General features: G+C 37.0%; 1 protein-coding gene across 1 annotated transcript in view; it reads right to left on the bottom strand.

Annotated features, from left to right (window-relative positions):
* Positions 1-19,228, bottom strand: part of LOC150079790 (sister chromatid cohesion protein PDS5 homolog B-like) — a 284,729-nt gene that overhangs the window by 136,708 nt on the left and 128,793 nt on the right. Inside the window, exons 10-12 of the mRNA XM_090383234.1 lie at positions 15,181-15,275; positions 3,280-3,425; positions 1,821-1,969 (exon numbers count right to left, since the gene is read on the bottom strand). Of these exons, the coding sequence (XP_090239360.1) occupies positions 1,821-1,969; positions 3,280-3,425; positions 15,181-15,275 (390 nt within the window). The remainder of the gene's footprint in view (positions 1-1,820; positions 1,970-3,279; positions 3,426-15,180; positions 15,276-19,228) is intronic.

The following is a 19,228-nucleotide window of genomic DNA, read 5'->3' on the forward strand; positions in this document are numbered from 1 at the left end:
GTGTTGCCTAATAATTTATATGCATCCATTTATATGCATTTTTCTTCTCTGTCACGAGTCTCATTAGTTAATTTGACAACCATTTAGGCCTAAACCTTGAATATTTCTTAATAGGTATGAAAAGTCTAGTAGCTTTTATGATTGTTTGTTATTTGGTTTTTAGGAGCATTAGCAACTAAGGCCATATTGCTCCGGTGATATGCGGTGGTCATTCCCTGACCTTTCTGCATCCTCCGTATTTGGTGGTCACGGGCTTGAACCCCAGTCTAATCAAGAAGTGTGTGCTACGCACTGCTGCTCCTGCCCACCTGGCTACGGAGGCACTGCTTCTATGATTAATTCCTTGAATGCTTCCCACTTAGAATTTGCTGTTAGTAACATCATCAGTTGGTCCAACTTTACAGAATTTAAAAACTGTCTGAGACCATTGCAATAACCTTTATGGAAGCAAAATCCCTTTCCTTTACCTCTGATGATAATTATATCTGTAAGTAAATCCCACATCAGTACGCTGTCGTCACTGCCACCTAGTGGTTCCTTTATCTGCAAATTCTTAATACACGAATGTTTTTAAAGAGATTGTGGTAATTTTTTCCAAAATTATGTTTAAGTGTATGGTAATGTTATTAACTAAACTTCTAAAATTTGCATGCAAACATGTGAAAGACTCTTTTTCACTTTCCTCACTGATTTCCAAGTTAGTATATATTCCAATAGGATGGTTTGAAGCAGTGCTACCTCTGTTTTTAAATGTCATTAATGTATCTACCATCCTACCCACCAAAGCTAAGTTTCATGAAACTTAACTCTGTGTTAACAGCATCAGAAGGCTAATTACTAAACTAAATTACTGTAAATAAGAACTAAGATGTTTAAGGCTGTAACTTGCTGACTGTCTAGAAACTAATGATTACTCTTTAATTTTAGATGTCATGAAAAATGGATACCATCCATTTTTCATGCATGGATTGCTGTTGCTGTTGGTTTTTGGGAGCATCAGCAACTTAGACCATATTGCACTTTGCATATTATGTCTGTACAAGTGTGTGTGTTCACAGACTGATTTGCATGTTGTGCAGACTGGAAAACCCAGAATAACTCACCCTGTGTGTTATTTTGGTTTTTTTCCCCCACTCTCTCTGCCTGAGATCAACTAATTACAGCTCCAACCGAAAAGAACTTTAAAAATTCCTCTAGTCATTGACTGGATTCAAACACAGACCGACTCCAAATGAGTGACAAGAGGCAAAATCACTATACTATCATGGAGGATGCATGCATGGATTGTCCTAGCCATGCTGGGACAATACATGCATGAGAACAGTGAAATTGACTCTCCCATTCTTGTTGGCACATGATGATATTCTCATAACTTAATGATGTAGTGTGTTGCACAGTGTTTCTCTACAAGATATTGAGATGATGCAACACAATGCAATTTTTTTATTAAAGAATAATAACAATGGCAAATTGATTCTGAATACCAAAATTTTTATACATTCTTGTGTTAAAAAAAAATTGTAACAGAAATCAAAACTTTGGTAGTTTCCCAACATCAGAACACTATAATTAATGCTAAAACATCTATGTATCAAAATGTAAACTGTTATTTTTTGCACAACTGTATTTCAAAGAGAGGCAGCAATCAAAGGAAAATAAAAATATTCAATGTATACAGATACATCACTAAAAGAAAAAGATGGGAAACATTTAACTTAAACTAAAGGCATTTTAATAAGAAATTGGTCATATTCAATTTAAAAATTATTTCTATTTACTTTTAAAAAACCCTATATAATACAAAACAGAACTGTACAAACCTATCTTCTACTGCTGTCTGATAGTATGCATGCAACACTTTGTTCTTAATCCATGAAATGTACTCCACTGTTGACTTTTCATTGTTTGGACTACTATGCTCTTTGTGAAGTTCAGCTAATCCTAACAAAGCCTCTTTCCTAATTTTGAACTACAAAAATATAACAATAATAAAATACGCCATCATCAAATAACATTATAAATGCCATCATTTAGTCTATGTTGATAGAAATTTCAGTAATGCAACCACCATTTTACATTTCAACTAGTATTTTAATGAATTAATGATTAATGAATAGAAAATTAATGATTTAGGCATTAATTAATTAAACACTAAAGAATCAAGTTAGAATCATTCTTTTAAGTGTACTGCATGTGAACAGCCTAAGGTCCTCAGTGATGTAGCAAAGAAAATAGTAATAAAATAATCTATTAACACAAGAGAATGCTTCATTAATTTATTCAAGTCTTTATTTTATGTTTCATTCCTTTACAAATCAATATCATTCTTCCATCTATGCATTTTTACTGGTGACCAATCTGTACATCTATTACAATAGCTTTCACAAGAGTGGCTAGAAAACATGTGCCTTCAATAGCTAACTATTAACGTCTGATATCAACATAATGGAGTACCAACTGACAAGAATCTAAACTAGAGAGTGGCCAAATGACATCTTTGGCAGATCAGCAGCATGGCTGTGTAGGTCACTTGCACTCACACCAAAGAGATTTCCTTTGGAATTTTTGGAGAATTTGTTCAGTGGCTGATTAAATTCTCTGAAAATTCCCTGAGAACAATCACTGATGTAGATGTGCTACCAACCATACAAGTAGATGCAGTTACACATATTCTGACCTGTATCATAGTTCATATGCCATGTAAAATATGCCTACATATAAGGTTTTTTTATTATTACTCTGTTTATAACCAGAGTCATGTGATTTTTCCAAATGAATGGGAAATGCTTTTCAATAAATCAATAATGCTCCATAACTTTGCAACTACAGAGATTGCTCCTTTCAAATGTTCAATGTGTATAGACTTCTTGAAGTATTAATATATACAATATTGTATACATGAACCTGTATACAATAAACATAATGTTCAATGTATACAGGTGCCCTGAAATGTTCAATGCATAAGGATACCATTATTTGCATACTTATTCACTCAGCAGAGGTAATAATACTGATCTCATACTTGCTGGAAAATGCTCCATTTACATTTATAGAAGCATAGTGGTTAACATATTTCATTCAGAAACCACATTACTTCTACTTGTATTACATCAATCATCTGGAGATCATTGTAAATATAAAATATATAACATTGTACATACTTTTAATACTATTACAAATCAGAGGCAAATGATGCCTAAGAACCATCTGAAATAACAATAATAAAACTAAACTGTAATTTTAATACACTCTAAAATCTAAAAAAAAAATAATAAATACCTTCTTGTCAAGAGTTCTTTCCTTGACAAAGCTCAACAGGTCCGCACTCACGCTGCTAAAGTCTTTTTTTGCAGCACTAATAATTGCTGCAACAACTTGATATCTCACTGCTTCATCAGAATCATGCTGACGCTGTTTTAACTGATCTATATATTTGAAATTAGGAAGAAAAAACTTTTTTTTCTGCCTTTTAAAAGAAATATAAAATATGCATAAAATACTGATTTTTGATATTTCATGCAAATGTCTACTTAACTTTAGAGCTTTCTTAAGCCTACCTAAGTTGATTAATAGCAATATAATTTATTCCAATGATTTTTGCTGCATTATATTCATCAGTTAGTAAAAGTACTTTAAAAATGAAAAAAAGTTATAAATGTCACAAGATGTAGGAGAATATAATTAGGTTAAATAAGGGAAATATTTGTTTGACTGCAGGCAATGTTAATTTCACTTAGCTATTAGCATGTCCTATTACACATGCTCATTATTGAAACCTGAATATGCCTGTTAGTGTGAAAGTAAGACACCAACATGCCCAATACAATCAGCAGCATTCAGAAATAAGTAGATGCGTGGTTGTTACATTTCACACTATACAGTGTGGCCAGGTTTATCTACAAATTATTTAACAAAAGTAGTATGCAGACTGGGACATAGTTATATGCGGAGCCAACCACAGGTAAGCAACATGATTTACCAGGCTTTGAAAGGGGAAAAATCATTAATGCCAGTAGGGCCAATGTCATAGTCACTGACACAATATGAAGGGTGAACTAGTCCCATATACAGCTACTGCTAATATTATAAGGACTAGGAAGCTGATGGAAAATCAAGTAAGGCCACCAATACTAAGCAACAACATAGTTTAAAATGAAAGGACATTCCCAGTTTAAAAGAAGTTAACATAACACAACACAAGGCTTTGGTTATCAGCAATACTGCAAAATGACAGAAAAAATAAAGTAATGTTCACCAACAGCACAGTTCAAAATGAAAGGTCATTCTCATTTTAAAAGAAGGTAACAACAAGATTTCGGTCAACAACAGAACTGCAAAAGAAATATCAGTATGAAATAAAATACAAGGTTGCTTGTATCAAGTTCCAGCAGCATGGTCTGATTTATGAAAGGTGCAATGACACCACATACAACCCAACAACATAAAAAACAGTGACTCAAATAGTGAAAGTAACAGCATACAGGACTGCTGATAACTGGCAAAGGGCTTGCTGGTTAAATGAATCATGTGATCATTTTTTGCACAATGTGGTTGTGTAAAAACTAAAAACAAGTCACTGGACTTTTTGAGAACAGTGGAGATGATACAAATTTGCAAAGTGAATGTCAGTGCAGATCAGGTGCACCTAATAAAATTCCTGTTGCTCACCAATGGTGATAGCATTTTTAACAGAACATACACCATAGCCCTGGAAGACAAGCACAGAAATGACTTAAGAGCATTCTGAAACCACATCTGTACATTTTTATGAGATTGAAGTGAAAGAGCTGTGAAATGTAATAGGTGTGCTACCATCCACACCACTGTCACAAGATTTCTGCACACAGTGGTACACACATCAAATGTACTAAGTTCACTGCCTGACCACTTTATTATCCAGATTTGGGCTACATGCAACAAACTACGTAAAAGTATGTAAACTGAAGAGGTCACATGGTGTAACATGTTCAGGAAAGCACTATGAAGCAGTATCACCTGACTAGTGCCCAAATTAGTTCACCCCAATGGGGAGCAGACAGGATCTTATAAATTTATGGCAGTATGATTGTTTGTGCATATTTGACAGTACAACAGCAGAGAGGACCACATATTGACCTCTCTGCTGTAGAGACAATGTCACTTGATTCTTTAATGAATGGAGAAATGGCTGTAAAACATCCATGAAGAGGTGCAAATCTCACCAAAAATGTAAGATGATAGAGCGAGTTTGAGGTGTGGAGCTGATTAAGAATGCACCATGAGAGTAGACCTTAACAAAAGAGACTGGAAAACAGAGCTGCATTGGTGCCAGGAATGCAAAAGATGAAGAGTAGACGCAGAAGGATGAAGATGCAATAGATCTGGAGGTAAGTCACGTGTTCTGGAGAGTCCTGATTTATTTATGTTTTTTAGCACTGATGAAAGAGTGCTGAAAAGCAACAATCAGCAGTGTGCATTACACACCAAAGCAACCAAGGCTATGATGCATCAGTATACTGTGTCCATAATTGTGTGCTTTCTATATTAAGTTGAAGACCACTCTCATATTATGATTTCATTATAGCAGGTGAAACACTGCTGTTTTTTTAATGGTCATCAGGCTAATTAAAAAATAATGTTAAAAATTAATCTTATTCTGCAAATAAATGCATTTAGCATGATCTGTAACAGTTTGTGTAATTTTAATTTCTAGATGGATAACCCCACAAATAAAACAACTCCTTTAGGTATGATAATATTAAGTTTTTACCCTGTTGTGCATACTTTTTAAAAATTACCGTACAGCAGAGTGGTAAGTGCTACCTTCCTCAGTCTCTTTATGAGATTGCACTGCCATTTGGACACCTCTACTTATTGTATCAATGCTGATTTTAACTTCTTTGTTATTCCTTTCTGTCTTGAACATACACATAATTAAACCAAATACAGTGAAACTTCCCTTTAACGGACAGCCATGGGGAACGAAAATCTGTCCGTTAGAGAGAAGTGTCCGCTAACAAGAAGTCTGAGGGGAAAAAAAAAAAAAGAAAGAAAGAAAAATCGTTAAACGTTTAATGTAAAATTAAATTAAATTATATACAGATTTTGCACAATATTTTTGTAAATAATATACATACAATTGTGCTATGCAATATTATGACTTTATCTTAAGAAAAATACATACAGTAATCACTTATTTTCTTCTGCACCTTCTTCCGGCTGATAATTTTGTTTTCAACATTTGTTTGGAGTGAAGAACCCATCGAAAGTCCTTCAGTATCTTGTTCAGCGGCGAAAAACATTTTTAAACAATTGATTTGTATGAGCGCTTCTTCTATTTTCATCGGTGGTTCGTCGTTAATATGTTCTTCAACAGAATGACCCCTTTCCATTTCTTCATCCTCATGTGGAACTTCTTGAAAAATATCGATGATAATGTCGTTGATATCTATAGCAGCATCTTCTGTAGTGAGGTTCGAGTCTATACCTTTGTAGCCAGGGTCACTTTGTAGCTGAAGTATCGTACATTATCAATAGATGTTGAAGTTCTTGTTCTTCTTGGTGCTCCACATTGCTGTTCACAACTTCAATTTTTGCGTTTGAGAAGCCAGACTTCACAAAACAGTTCACGACAGTTTGTTTTCTAATTGCGTTTACTGAAGAGGAAATCCATTGAATCGCATCTAGGATGCTGAGTTTTGCAAAGTCACTCGCACATGTTACATCGTTCATGTTTGCAATAAGATGTCTTAAAACACGTTTTCTAGTGAAGTTTAAAATTTTTTATTATCCCTTGATCCAAGGGCTGACACTCTGCAGATGTGTTCGGTGGCAGAAAAACGATTTGAATGTTGGACAATTCAATGTGCGGGTGAGATGCAGCATTATCCATGAAAATGCTGATGGAACTGATATTCGGGTGACACACAAGTCAAGTGGACCCAATTTCAACAAAGTCCGGACGGTCTATGACAGCCAAATCCTCTGCTTGCACCTTCACGATGGTGGGACTGTTAGTAATCCTGGGTATAACCTTCATGCACAAGTACGTGGTGGGTGACCACCCAGGTGTGAACCAACGTAAGCAGGGGTCGAGGTGTGGAGCCCACACCAAATGGAGGAACGCCGCCCCTCTATGTTACCAGGCAGTACTAGGTGGTAGATGACTCTCATCAACCGGTGAAATACCACCACTTTGCTTATTGGAGGCTTGAAGTGGTGGAACCCATGTTTAGTCTCTAGAGCTAAGTTCCGGCCAACCCTTCCCTATCTCTTCCATCATGCAGTATGATTGATGATTTTTGAGGTTATGATGAATGTCATGGTGAGATCCAATATTCCTTACATTTCGAGGGTACAGCTCTAAAACGGTGTTCGCAGGCCGGCCGCTAGATAGTACACCGGACCAAACCTATTGGTAACTCTCTAGGAGGCTTCCGGATCAGTAGTGTATAATCTTGCTACCTCTACTCTGCCAGATAGTGACTGGAGGGAGTCCGAGTAGTGTGTATGCGGGGAGCATTGTCGAGACCTCGTTATGTCAAGGATCTGGGTATATTCTTACCACGTGTACGCCATATCCAAAATTTCATTACTTCATACAGCATGTCCCACCCACTTTTTCTTACTATTGAATACACCATGAATTGTCAAAATAATAGAGCAAGCTTATCTGCGAAAAGATCTAAACCTCCCAAGGACTTCCTAATTCATTTCACAAATATACGTGGTCTCAATTCCAATCTCAACGATGTCCATTTCCACTTGCAGTCTTCCAAACCCCATGTACTTTTTCTGACTGAATCTCAGTTATCAGTTGATTCAACTACTGCTCATCTCAGATGTCCAAATTATTTGCTGTATGATTCCTTTCGCCTCAAAGGTGGTACTTGTGCATATGTCCGTTCTGATATTCCCTGTCAGAGACTTGGCAATTTGGAATCTCCTCTCTTTGATCTAATCTGGCTTAAAATCTCTCTACCTCATTGTGTAAAATTCATCTGTTGTCTCTACCGTTCTCCCAACTCCACTAACCACTTGGACCTCTTTGACTTCCTCTCTTTGCAACTTGACTTTCTCCAGTCCAACTTTCCTAACAGTGAGGTAATTTTCCTTGGTGATTTTAACATTCACAACTCCAGCTGGCTTCTGTTTTCTAGTCACACCGACCCAGCAGGTCGAGATGCTGAGGCTTTTGCAATTACTAATGACCTAGCACAGATTGTTCATTTACCTACAAGAATACCGGACAATCCTAATCATACAGCCAATACGCTTGATCTTTTTCTCACAAACAACCCTTCTAAGTACAAGGTTGAAGTGAGAGGTCCTTTAGGCACTTCAGATCACAACTTGGTGATTGTCTCTTCTCCAATGGAACCTTTATCTCATGGCTATTCCCAACCTCGTATTGTTTGGCATTACAAGAATGCAAAATGGGATGACCTGCGAGACTTCTTTTCTTCTTTTCCTTGGTCTGATTACTGTTTCAAAACTTCTGATGTCAACGTTTGTTCAGATCGTGTCAGTGAAATTATTCTTGCAGGAATGGAATCCTTTATCCCACACTCCAATTTAAAATCTCGTCCTTTATCTAAACCTTGGTTTTCCAATAAATGTGCTAAGTCACATTTATTGTGCTAAGGCTGTCCAAGAGAAGAATGTTGCATATCGTAATTGGCTTGTTTCTAATTCTTCAGTTTCAATTTCTGCCTACACCAAAGCTCGCAACAATTGTAAAGCAGTTATTAATCAGTCCAAAATAGATTTTGAACAGGCTAAGAGTAGAAAACTTGCTTCTTGCCCTAATGGTAGCCGAGCATTCTGGTCTCTTGCCAAAGCTATTGGCCGCAACTTTTGCCCATCTTTGCTCCCACCTCTGTCCAAACCAGATGGTTCTGTTGTCACTTCAGCCAAGGATAAAGCTGACCTGCTAGCATCCCATTTTTCTTCGAGCTCATGTATTAATGATCTTGGTAAAACACCTCCCACCATTCCTAACACGCTCCATTCAATGCCTCCTGAGGTCTTCCGTCAAAAGGATATCAGAAGGATTTTGATGAATCTTGATGCTAAGAAAGCTCCAGGTCCTGATGGTATTTCTCCACTTGTTCTCAAAACCTGTGCTCCTGAACTTACTCCTATTCTTTGCCGCCTTTTTTCACTTTCTTATTCCAAAGGTGTTTTTCCTTCTGTTTGGAAATTTGCTCATATCCAGCCAGTTCCTAAAAAGGGTGACAAATCCCTCCCATCCAATTATCGTCCCATTGCAATTACTTCTACTCTTTCTAAAGTAATGGAGAAATCAATTAACCACCAACTCTTAAATTACCTAGAAACCTTCCGTCTGATCAACGATCGCCAGTATGGATTCCGTCAGTGTCGATCCACTGGTGATATTCTGGCTTATGTTACCCATTTATGGACTAATTCAATGGAAAGGTTCGGTGAAACATAAGTAGTTGCTCTTGACATCTCAAAGGCTTTTGATCGTGTTTGGCATAAAGGTCTTCTAAACAAGCTTCCATCTTATGGTTTGCAAACTGTTTTTAGTAATTGGTTATCCAGTTTTCTCTCTGATCGCTCACTGAGGGTGATGGTAGATGGCTCTCTGTCTTCTAATTTCTCCACTAATGCCGGTGTCCCCCAAGGTTCAGTTCTTTCCCCCACTCTTTTCCTCTTGTATATCAATGACCTTGTTCCATTGACTGGAAATCCTATCCATAGTTTTGCCGATGATAGCACATTGCATTCAACTTTCCATTTTGAGAAACCTTGTCCAGCTCAATCAGCTTCAAGTTCTCGAAAAGCTGCTGCCAATTCCTTAAATGCCGATCTTCAGGTAATTCTCCAGTGGGGCAAAGACAACTTAGTTGATTTCAACCCTTCTAAAACTCAATCTTGTCTTATATCTCGCAAAAAGGATTCTTCTGCTCCTATGCTTATCTTTAGTGACACTCCGATTTCTAGGCAAAATGATATATCTCTTTTGGGGATTACCCTGGCTTCTAATCTCTCTTGGCACAAGCACATTACAAATATTGCTTCCTCTGCATCTAAAAAACTTGGTTTTCTCTTTCGCTCTCGGCGTTACTTTTCTTCCAAACAGCTGCTCACTCTGTATAAATCGCAAATCCGCCCTGCCATGGAATATTGTTCCCACATCTGGGGTGGTGCCCCCAAAACCTCTCTCAGGCTTCTTGATTCCATTCAGAAGAGGGCAGTTAGGTTAATTAATGATTCATCTCTAACAGAGTCTCTCCACTCGCTTTCTCATAGACGCACTGTTTCTGCTGCATGCCTCTTCTACAGATACTTCCATGGGCACTGTTCTTCTGAATTGGCTTCTATAATTCCCGCTCTCTCTTTCAAAACAGTCCGAACACGTGCCGCCACCAGCCAACATCCATTTACTGTCCAACTTCAAACCCACAGAACCAACTTTTCATCTTCCTCATTTATTCATTCAACTGCCGTTTTTTGGAACAACCTTCCTTCATACATATTTCCTGAAAATTACAATCTACAGAAGTTCAAGTCCAATATCAACAAATATCTTCTTTCATCTTCTCAACCTCCAATCAAAGCACAGTACTAAGTACTATAGGTTCTAATACCTCTCGTGTTTGGGGTTCTCATAAAAAAAAAAAAAAAGAATAATTTTTCTGTTTTGGTTAAGTGACTTATCCATTCGCTCATGATATCTCCTGTCATCCACGCTTTTTTATTTGACTTCCAGTCAACATTCAAAAGATTCAACTTTATGCCCTTGAAACAACGAGGATTTTGTGGTTTTCCTATAACAAGAGGTTGTTCAAAGTCTCCCAGCATATTTGTACACAATAGTATAGTCAAGCGTTCCTTAGAAATTTTTTCGCCCTGACACTTTTCGTTTTTTAGACTCATTGTTTTTTCAGGAAGAGCTTTAAAAAACAACCCTGTTTCGTCACAGTTGTAAATATCCTTAGCTTCAAAATCACGACATAAATCTTCCAATTTGACGGTCCACTCTGTTACAACCCCAGTATCAACAGATCCACCTTCACCACTTACGGTTTTCCAAGAAATTTTATGCCGAGTTTTGAACTTGTCTAGCCATCCCACAGAAGCTTTGAACTCATTTACTCCCATAGATTTCGCAACCTCCAAAGCCTTTTCCCTAATAATAGGCCCATTAATGGGATTTTTTTTAGCACGTGAGCCGGCAAAACCACTCATACTTAACATTGTCAATATGAAGTCCAACAGTTTTCGGGAATGATTTTTGAACCTGATCATTTCCGTGTTGCCAAAATTTTTTGAGCAGTTCATTTTTTTTTCTTTTGGATGTCGCTTACCTGCGTCTTCCTGATTTTGCATTTTGCAGCGAGATTGCGAACACTATTTTTTTTGCCGATCATACGCATTAATGAGTTCGACTTTATCTTTTAAAGTTAAATGTTTACGAGAAGACATTGTGCACTTCACACGACACTGAACAAAACTGAAAACTGAAACTGAAAAGACGAAAGGCCAACCATATTCTCCCCCCCTGCACACACCGAATTCATCAGAAGTTTTACACGTGCCTTAAAATTCTTGAAAAAGGGTTTAGAACCGCGACGTAAACCTTGATAAAATTCAGAGAATCGGAAATAGAAAATAAACACACGATTGAGGCAATACGTGGAAGAAAAGTTCATAGAAAAAGAGCCGTGAGCTCGCCCGCTGTCCATTATGGGGAGATCAAATTAAGTGCTAATCTAAACGAAACAGTCCAGATTGCCTGTCCGCGTCCGTTACAGAGAATGTCCGCTAGACAGAAGCTGAAAATACGTTAAAACCAATGGAGGTGAGTTGGGGAATTTGAAAATGTCCGTTGTAGAGAGATGTCCGTTAAAGAGAGGTGTCCGTTAGGAGAAGTTTCACTGTATAACATCAAATATATTTCCTGCTAATTTTTGTAAATTTTGTTCGCAATACTTTCATCAGGCATCTTTCCATGTCATAAATGTGTGCAATTTTTCTAACACCTTGCATATGGGAAAGAAAAAAAAAATCCACACACACTCCTTTTTAATCCTCTAATGTAAGTGTTACCATTCTAAGAATACTGCACAGTCTTATTTAAAGTTGCAGGTAGCCAACTGTTGCTTTGTTCCTCCATCAAAGTAATCACAACCTGCATAGCAGAAGAGGAGCACACATTTCTGTGTTCTGATTTGAAGTCAAGACTGTGTATCAAGTAATGCAATATTATCTTCCTCAAACGTCAAAATCTGCAATGTTGTCCTCCTAAAACCTCAAACAATAAATGCCTTTCTTTGTAATTTATACCATCCTGCTAGTAAAGGATGAGTCTATTTTTACAGAAGTACCACTGTATGTGTATACATGGCTGTCAAAATATCAATATAAGACAAGGTCATGAGAGTTCTAGACTTTATGACCAATGGCTTCAGTACAAACCATGAGAAGCAATACTGCACCACAATATCCCTCATATTTGATCATTAGGTTGAGAGTGTAAGTACACTACTTATGAATAAATATTTCAAAAAGGTAAAATTGCATTTGATGTGCAAGCACTAAACGTTACATTATCAAATTTGAAGCAGTCTAGAAAAAAAAAGTTGAAAAATAAAAAGGTAAAACTACATTTGATGTGCAAGCCCTAAATGCCATATTATCAAATTTGAAACAGCATAGTTCTCAGGATGTGTTTATAATCCAGTGATGACAATTATTGAAAAGAGCGTTTTTTATAATCTGGTGACAATTATTGAAAAAAATATTCCTTCAAACTGTTGTGAGGGAAATATCACAGAAACTGATTTTCTGCAACAAGCAGAAAATCAGTTTCATTTTATCAATTTTACTTTCTAAAGCTAAATAATTTATTCTAGCAGATATATATATATATATACACACAACGTTTAATTAGTAAAATAGAGACAGAATGGAAAAGGTGCAGAAAAAAAAGAGTGAAGAAACAAATAAATAAATAAATGAGGACAGAAGTTGAAAAATAAGGAGAGTGGAAGGAATATGTAGCAAAAATTCAAAAATATTAAATAAAAGACAAATATAGCCATGATTACAAGCCAATAAATAATAATAATAAATATATGTAGATAGAATATAGCCGTATAATACATTTAATCAAAAAGGGACATTTCCATCAAACTGAAAACCTTGGTATCTTCCTCAGGTGTGTGTCAACTGCATGAATTACAAGCAATAACGGCAATACTATGTGTCTCTATTACTGCTGTAAAATACACGTCAATAAAGGTATAAACAAAGCAAAAGTAGGAAAATAAAATCTAATTAAAGATTTTGATTAATTTTAACAGAAACTCAAATAAACAAAAGTAGAAGAAAGGAGGGATAATTTATGTGGTTTGTTGGCATGTAGTTCGGCACCTCCGTAGCCAGGTGGGCAGGAGCAGCAGTGCGTAGCACACGCTTTTTGATTAGACCGTGGTTCGAGCCCATGACCACCAAATACAGAGGATGCGGAAAGGTCAGGGAATGACCACTGCATATCCCTGGAGCAATATGGCCTTAGTTGCTAATGCTCCTAAAAAAAAAAAAAACAAACAAACCAAACCAACCATGTAGTTCACAATTGGACACTATAAAGACAGTAAATATATATGGAAGGAGAACAAACAGAACTTACCAAAACCGAAAAGGCACGAAGAATAACTAAAATCTAGGAACTTTGAAATGTATAGCGACATCTAATGAAAAAAAAAAAAAAAAAAGGTGCATACATTGTATAGAAGACATCACACATAATAATATGTACCCATATGCTATCCAATGCATGCTATTTACAGAATATACAGGCCTAGACAATGAGAAGTAAGGAATGAAATTAGTAGAAATTCATGCAGTAGTTGAAATATAGTTGGACAAAATTATTAGAATTAGCATTGGTAGAGGCATACAATGCAAGAAAGCAAGCTTATGCAGTATCAGCCAAAAAAAAAAAAAAAAAAAACCCTCCCATTTCATCCCTCCATTCGTTCCAAATGCCTGTCCAGCTCAGCTTTAAATTTATTTAGGCTATCAACTTCCACAACAAGAGATGGAAGTCTGTTCCACCAATCAATTACCCGCTGGCTAAAGGCAAACTTCTGTACACCTATCCTACAACTGTCTTTCCTCAATTTGAATTTATGCCCTGTCAGGTGATTATTCTGAACAAGAGGAAGAATCCCATCAGCATTGAGCATGCTCAAACCATTTAAGGCTTTATACACCTCAATCAGATCACCTCGCAGGTGCCTAGTCTTGAGACACTGTTATCTGCAAAAGTTAAGCCTTTCTTTGTAAGAGCAGCCCTTTGTTCCATCAATAATCTTGTTGCCTTTCTCTATACTCGTTCCAGCAGCTCTACATCCTTCTTAAAATGAGGTCTCCAGACTTGTACAGTACTCAAGGTGTGGCCTGACCATTGCCTTATACAAGGGGATAATCACCTCCTTATCCCTGCTAGAAAAATTCCTGTATACCACTGACAAGACACCATGAGCTACTCTTGCAGACTGTCTGCACTGCTCAGAAAACTTCATATCTGCCTGCACAATTACCTCCAGGTCCTTTCCATTCTCTACCACTGTCAGTGTAGTACCACAGAGTTGATACGTTACTCTGGGGTTACTGCTTCCCATATGTAGTACTTTACATTTGTAAATGTTAAACTTCATTTGCCAACTCTCAGCCATCTGCTCAACTTTTATAAAGTTAAGCGGATGGGTTGAATTATAAAAAATAAATCAGAAGATGAAGTATAGTTTAAAAAAAAAAAGAGGGTGATTGTGGAAGGATTACATATCAAAAAAAGTTTAGTTTTATTTTGAATATACAAAATATAGCCAAGATTATGAGTCATTAGATACTAAATTTTAGCCAGTGCCCAGTGGTAACACTGAGGCCAAAAATGTGGAAATATCACGTTAGGATACAATAAACTACACACACACAAATTAGTAAGAAATCTGGTGTAGATCAATATATATTGAAAAAAAATTTTTTAAATTAACAATGTTGAAAGCTTTACAAATATGATACCTCAAATAAGGTAAGGGAAAAGAGTTACCAATGCACGCACCACGCACACAATAATAAAATTAATGAAAAACATTATGTAAAAATACTACATGTAAAAGATGAAAACTTTGATAAGAAAACAACAATTTAAAGACTACATGCCTGTTATATCTGCTTTCAGTTCTGGGTGGTTAAGAAGGAAATGCATTGAATATTGCACACACCTCATTCTCACTTGAGCACTAATATCATTGAATCTGAAAAAGAAAATCTAGGGTTGAATAAACGATAGCATAACAGAATCATATACACCGATGAGCCAAAACATTATGACCACCTATCTAATATGATGTTGGTCCTCCACGTGCAGCCAAAACAGCTCGTACCTAGTGAGGCATGGATCGTACAAGTTTCTAAATGTGTCTTGTGGTATCTGCTACCAACACATAATCAGCAGATCCTTTAACTCCTGTAAGGTCCATGTTTGAAACGCCACAGATCAGATTTGCTGTTCCAACACAAACCACAGATGCTCGATGGGATTGATGTCTGGGGAATTTGGACGCCAGGGCAACACCTGGAAGTCGTCCTCATGTTCCACAAACCAGTCTAGAAATATCCAGATGGTGTGGCATGGTGCAACGGTCTTTCCCAGAGGGAAAGACTTTTGCCATGAAAGGTGTACCTGGTCAGCAATGATGTTTAGGTGGTAGACATCAGAGACATGGATGATTGGACTCAGGGTATCTCACCGCTGAAACCATGACACTGCCGCCACTGGCTTGTTTTTGTCCCATGGTGCAACAGGAAACGTGATTCATCGGACCAGACACCCTTCTTCCAATCACTTAAAGTCCAGTTTCGATGCTCGCGTGCCCATTGTAGGCGCTGTCGCCGGTGAACCGTGATTAGTATGGGCACTTGGAGCAGTCTGCGGTTACGCAGCCCCATTTTCAGCAGGGTTCGATGTACTGTGTGTTGTAACACATTACTCTCATCACCAGCATTCCAATTGCCAGCAACTTGTGCCACAGTCGCCCTTCTGTTGCCATGTACCATCTGGGAGAATCTTCGCTCACCTCAAGCATCAATCAGTAGTGGTCGCCCAACATCTCACCGGAGGTTAGTGGGTTTCCGCTCCTTGGACCACTTTCGGTAGGTACTAACTATGGCTGACCCTGAGCACTGCACCAGCCATGCCATTTCAGATATGCTCTGACCCAGTCGTTTGGCCATTACAATTTGGCCTTTGTCAATCTCGCTTTAAGTCCGCTGCCTTTCTCATCTGAAGAACAAGAGTAACACTGATTAACGGAGCTCGGTATCAGGTGTTTTTTATACCATGTCCCGACCCCCACACACACATTGTTGTTATTTGGTTTTTAGGAGCATTAGCAACTAAGGCCATATTACTCTGGGGATATGCAGTGGTCATTCCCTGACCTTTCCGCATCCTCCGTATTTGGTGGCACGGGCTCGACCCCCGGTCTAATCAAGAAGCATGTGCCACGCACTGTTGCTCCTGCCCACCTGGCTACGGAGGCACACACACATTGTAGTTCACCTGCAGTTTCTTCAACTTACGTAAAGACTTGTTGGTCGTGTTTTGGCTCATCGGTGTCAATAAACACTAGTTGGGTATTCAGGAATTCAAATATTACTGTCTCAATCTAAATTTTTAAATTTGTTTTTTTATATATATTAATTTTACTGACAACAGTAGAAATGGATGGCTATGGCAATGTGACTCCTGATGATGGCTATGGAGATATGACTCTTAAAGAAATTCTGCAAGACCATAAACATAGAAATGAGCATGTTGAAGAAAAACAAGAAGAGTGGTAAGTGCTACCCCCTTCCTCAGTCTTTTTTATGAGAATGCATTGCAATTCTGAGAACTCTGTGCTTATTCTATCAATGCTGATTTTGATATACTTCAATTCTAGTTTAACAGAAATCCTTCACCTTATTTTCGAGTTAAGTTCAAAACAGGTAGATCCCCCCATAATTAATAAAAAAATTCCAGAAAAAACTTGCTTCACTAAAATTTTGACTGTAAACTCCACTTTGTCTTCTGTTTATAAATAACACAGCATTTCATACTATTAAGCCCAATAGCATCTTAAATCCTTTACAATTTCTGAATATTCTGGTAGCTGATGTTCCTCCAATTATTGTTTCACTTCAAATTCAACCACTAAATACATCTAAAATCTATCTAAACAGGTGACAATGATTAAGAACAGCTAAAGGTTAATAGAAACCTCTCAGGAGGAATGAAAAACCTTTTCTAGAGAGTGACTAAAAATGCACTCCATTACCACTCTGCACTCCATTACCAGAGCAATTACTAATATACTTACTCAAAGTAGAATGAGAGAAGCCAGCCAAGCAATGGAGCATTTTTTCGGAATATGTTTCTTCCTTCAGTTTAGAAATAAAGTAAATGATTTAAAATCAACTATCAATTTGTATAATATTTTGTGTAAAATAAATATAATCATCGGAAAACTTACTGGAAACACAACACCAACACTATATAGGACTTTCATTTATCTTCATAACAGAGAGATTACCTAAGCATCCCCAATAAATGATAATGATAAATGTTTCTCTAGTATATTCATAAAGATTGAATAATCTTTATGAATATACAGAATAAGCCATAAAGATTGGATATCTCTTTTGTTCTTGAAGAATACTGTGGGAACAAGAGTAGCCTTGTGCAGGCTAAGTTTTTATGGCTCTAGCTAATAGAGAAGTTTTTTTTTAATTTTTTTTAGCTTTATTAACTTAAATTGGCATATTAACTTATTTTCTAGAGTAGCTTTATATTCCAAGTTACGATACTTAGTTTAATTTTTAACTTCAATAGTGATTTTATAGGTTATTACTTAGTATTGGTAAGGGTACCCAATTCACGTGTTTTACAAGTTTTGCAGCTCCGGCGAACGGAAAGTTTTTAGCTGTATTTAGCCGCTTTATTGACTTAATTGTTATATTAAATTATTTTTTATAAGTAGCTTATAGACCTATTCAAGATCCTTGGTTTATTCTGAATTTAGATAGCGAGATTTTGGAAGTTAATTAATACTTAAGTGTCCGTAGATTTACCGTTCGTAACTTTAAGCCATTGTTAAACGATACAACATTACAACCATACTAGATAGCGTTAGCTTAGTATAGTATAGTATAGTATAGTATAGTATATAATATTATCGATTAATCAGTAAAATTTATTAATCTAGTTAAACTTCATTGTCAATTAAATTGCCTTTTTTTAACTAAATACATATAACAACTTAGATTTTACAAACGTAACATTATTAATTAATACATAACTTGATACAGAAGTTATATAACGAAACTATGAGATAATACTCGTTACTGAAAAAATATATATATATAGTGTTATAACTGCTTGGGATATAAGTTTATGGTTATAATTTTGTACTGATATTGAAATTTTATTGAAATTGAATCGAAATCATGACTCAGACCAGAGCAGCAAAGCAAAAGGCTCAAGCTAATGGGAGTTCTGTGGCTCAGGGGATAACTGAGGGAGGCAGTTGCCCTCCCTCAGTTATCCCCTTTAAAATGCACTGCTTGTTTGATGTTTGTGGAGCAATCAGGTATGGAACATGATATTGCCAAGGGAGGGGAATGTCTTTGTGTGTGTGTGCAATGTAAGGAGTGTGAGGAAATCAGGCAACAACTCAGTGTTGTATGGGCCTATATGAGAGCTTGAAGGACAGAGTGGAAGCCCTCAAAGGATCTAAATTGAGGGCCTATCAAGCTCTCAGCTGCTCACATCAACACCAGAGCTTGCACTTGATCATCACGAAACACAGCGGCAACTCCCAAGACAGAATGCACTGCTCCCAAGGAACTAGTAGTCGTTGGTGACTCTATTGTTAGGGAAACAGGGAACATGGTGAGTAAAAAGGATAGGTGGAACAGGACCAGGGTATGTCTGCCAGGGGCAAAGGTTGATGACGTTGTAGAGCAGATATCATCTTTTAAGGGCACAAAAGGAGATATTGTTGTACATGTTGGCACTAATGATATTAAGAGTAGGAGATCTACAAAATTACTTAACAAATACAGGTTAACGTGGAGAAAAAGTTGCTAGTTAGGATAAAATTTGAAAGTTTCTGCAGTTCTGCCAGACACGATAGGAGGGAGTATATGATGAAAGCCTTGTCAATCA

Source organism: Mastigoproctus giganteus, chromosome 10, assembly GCF_048544385.1.
Source record: "Mastigoproctus giganteus isolate SK-2022 chromosome 10, ASM4854438v1, whole genome shotgun sequence".
NCBI classification, from domain to species: domain Eukaryota; kingdom Metazoa; phylum Arthropoda; class Arachnida; order Uropygi; family Thelyphonidae; genus Mastigoproctus; species Mastigoproctus giganteus.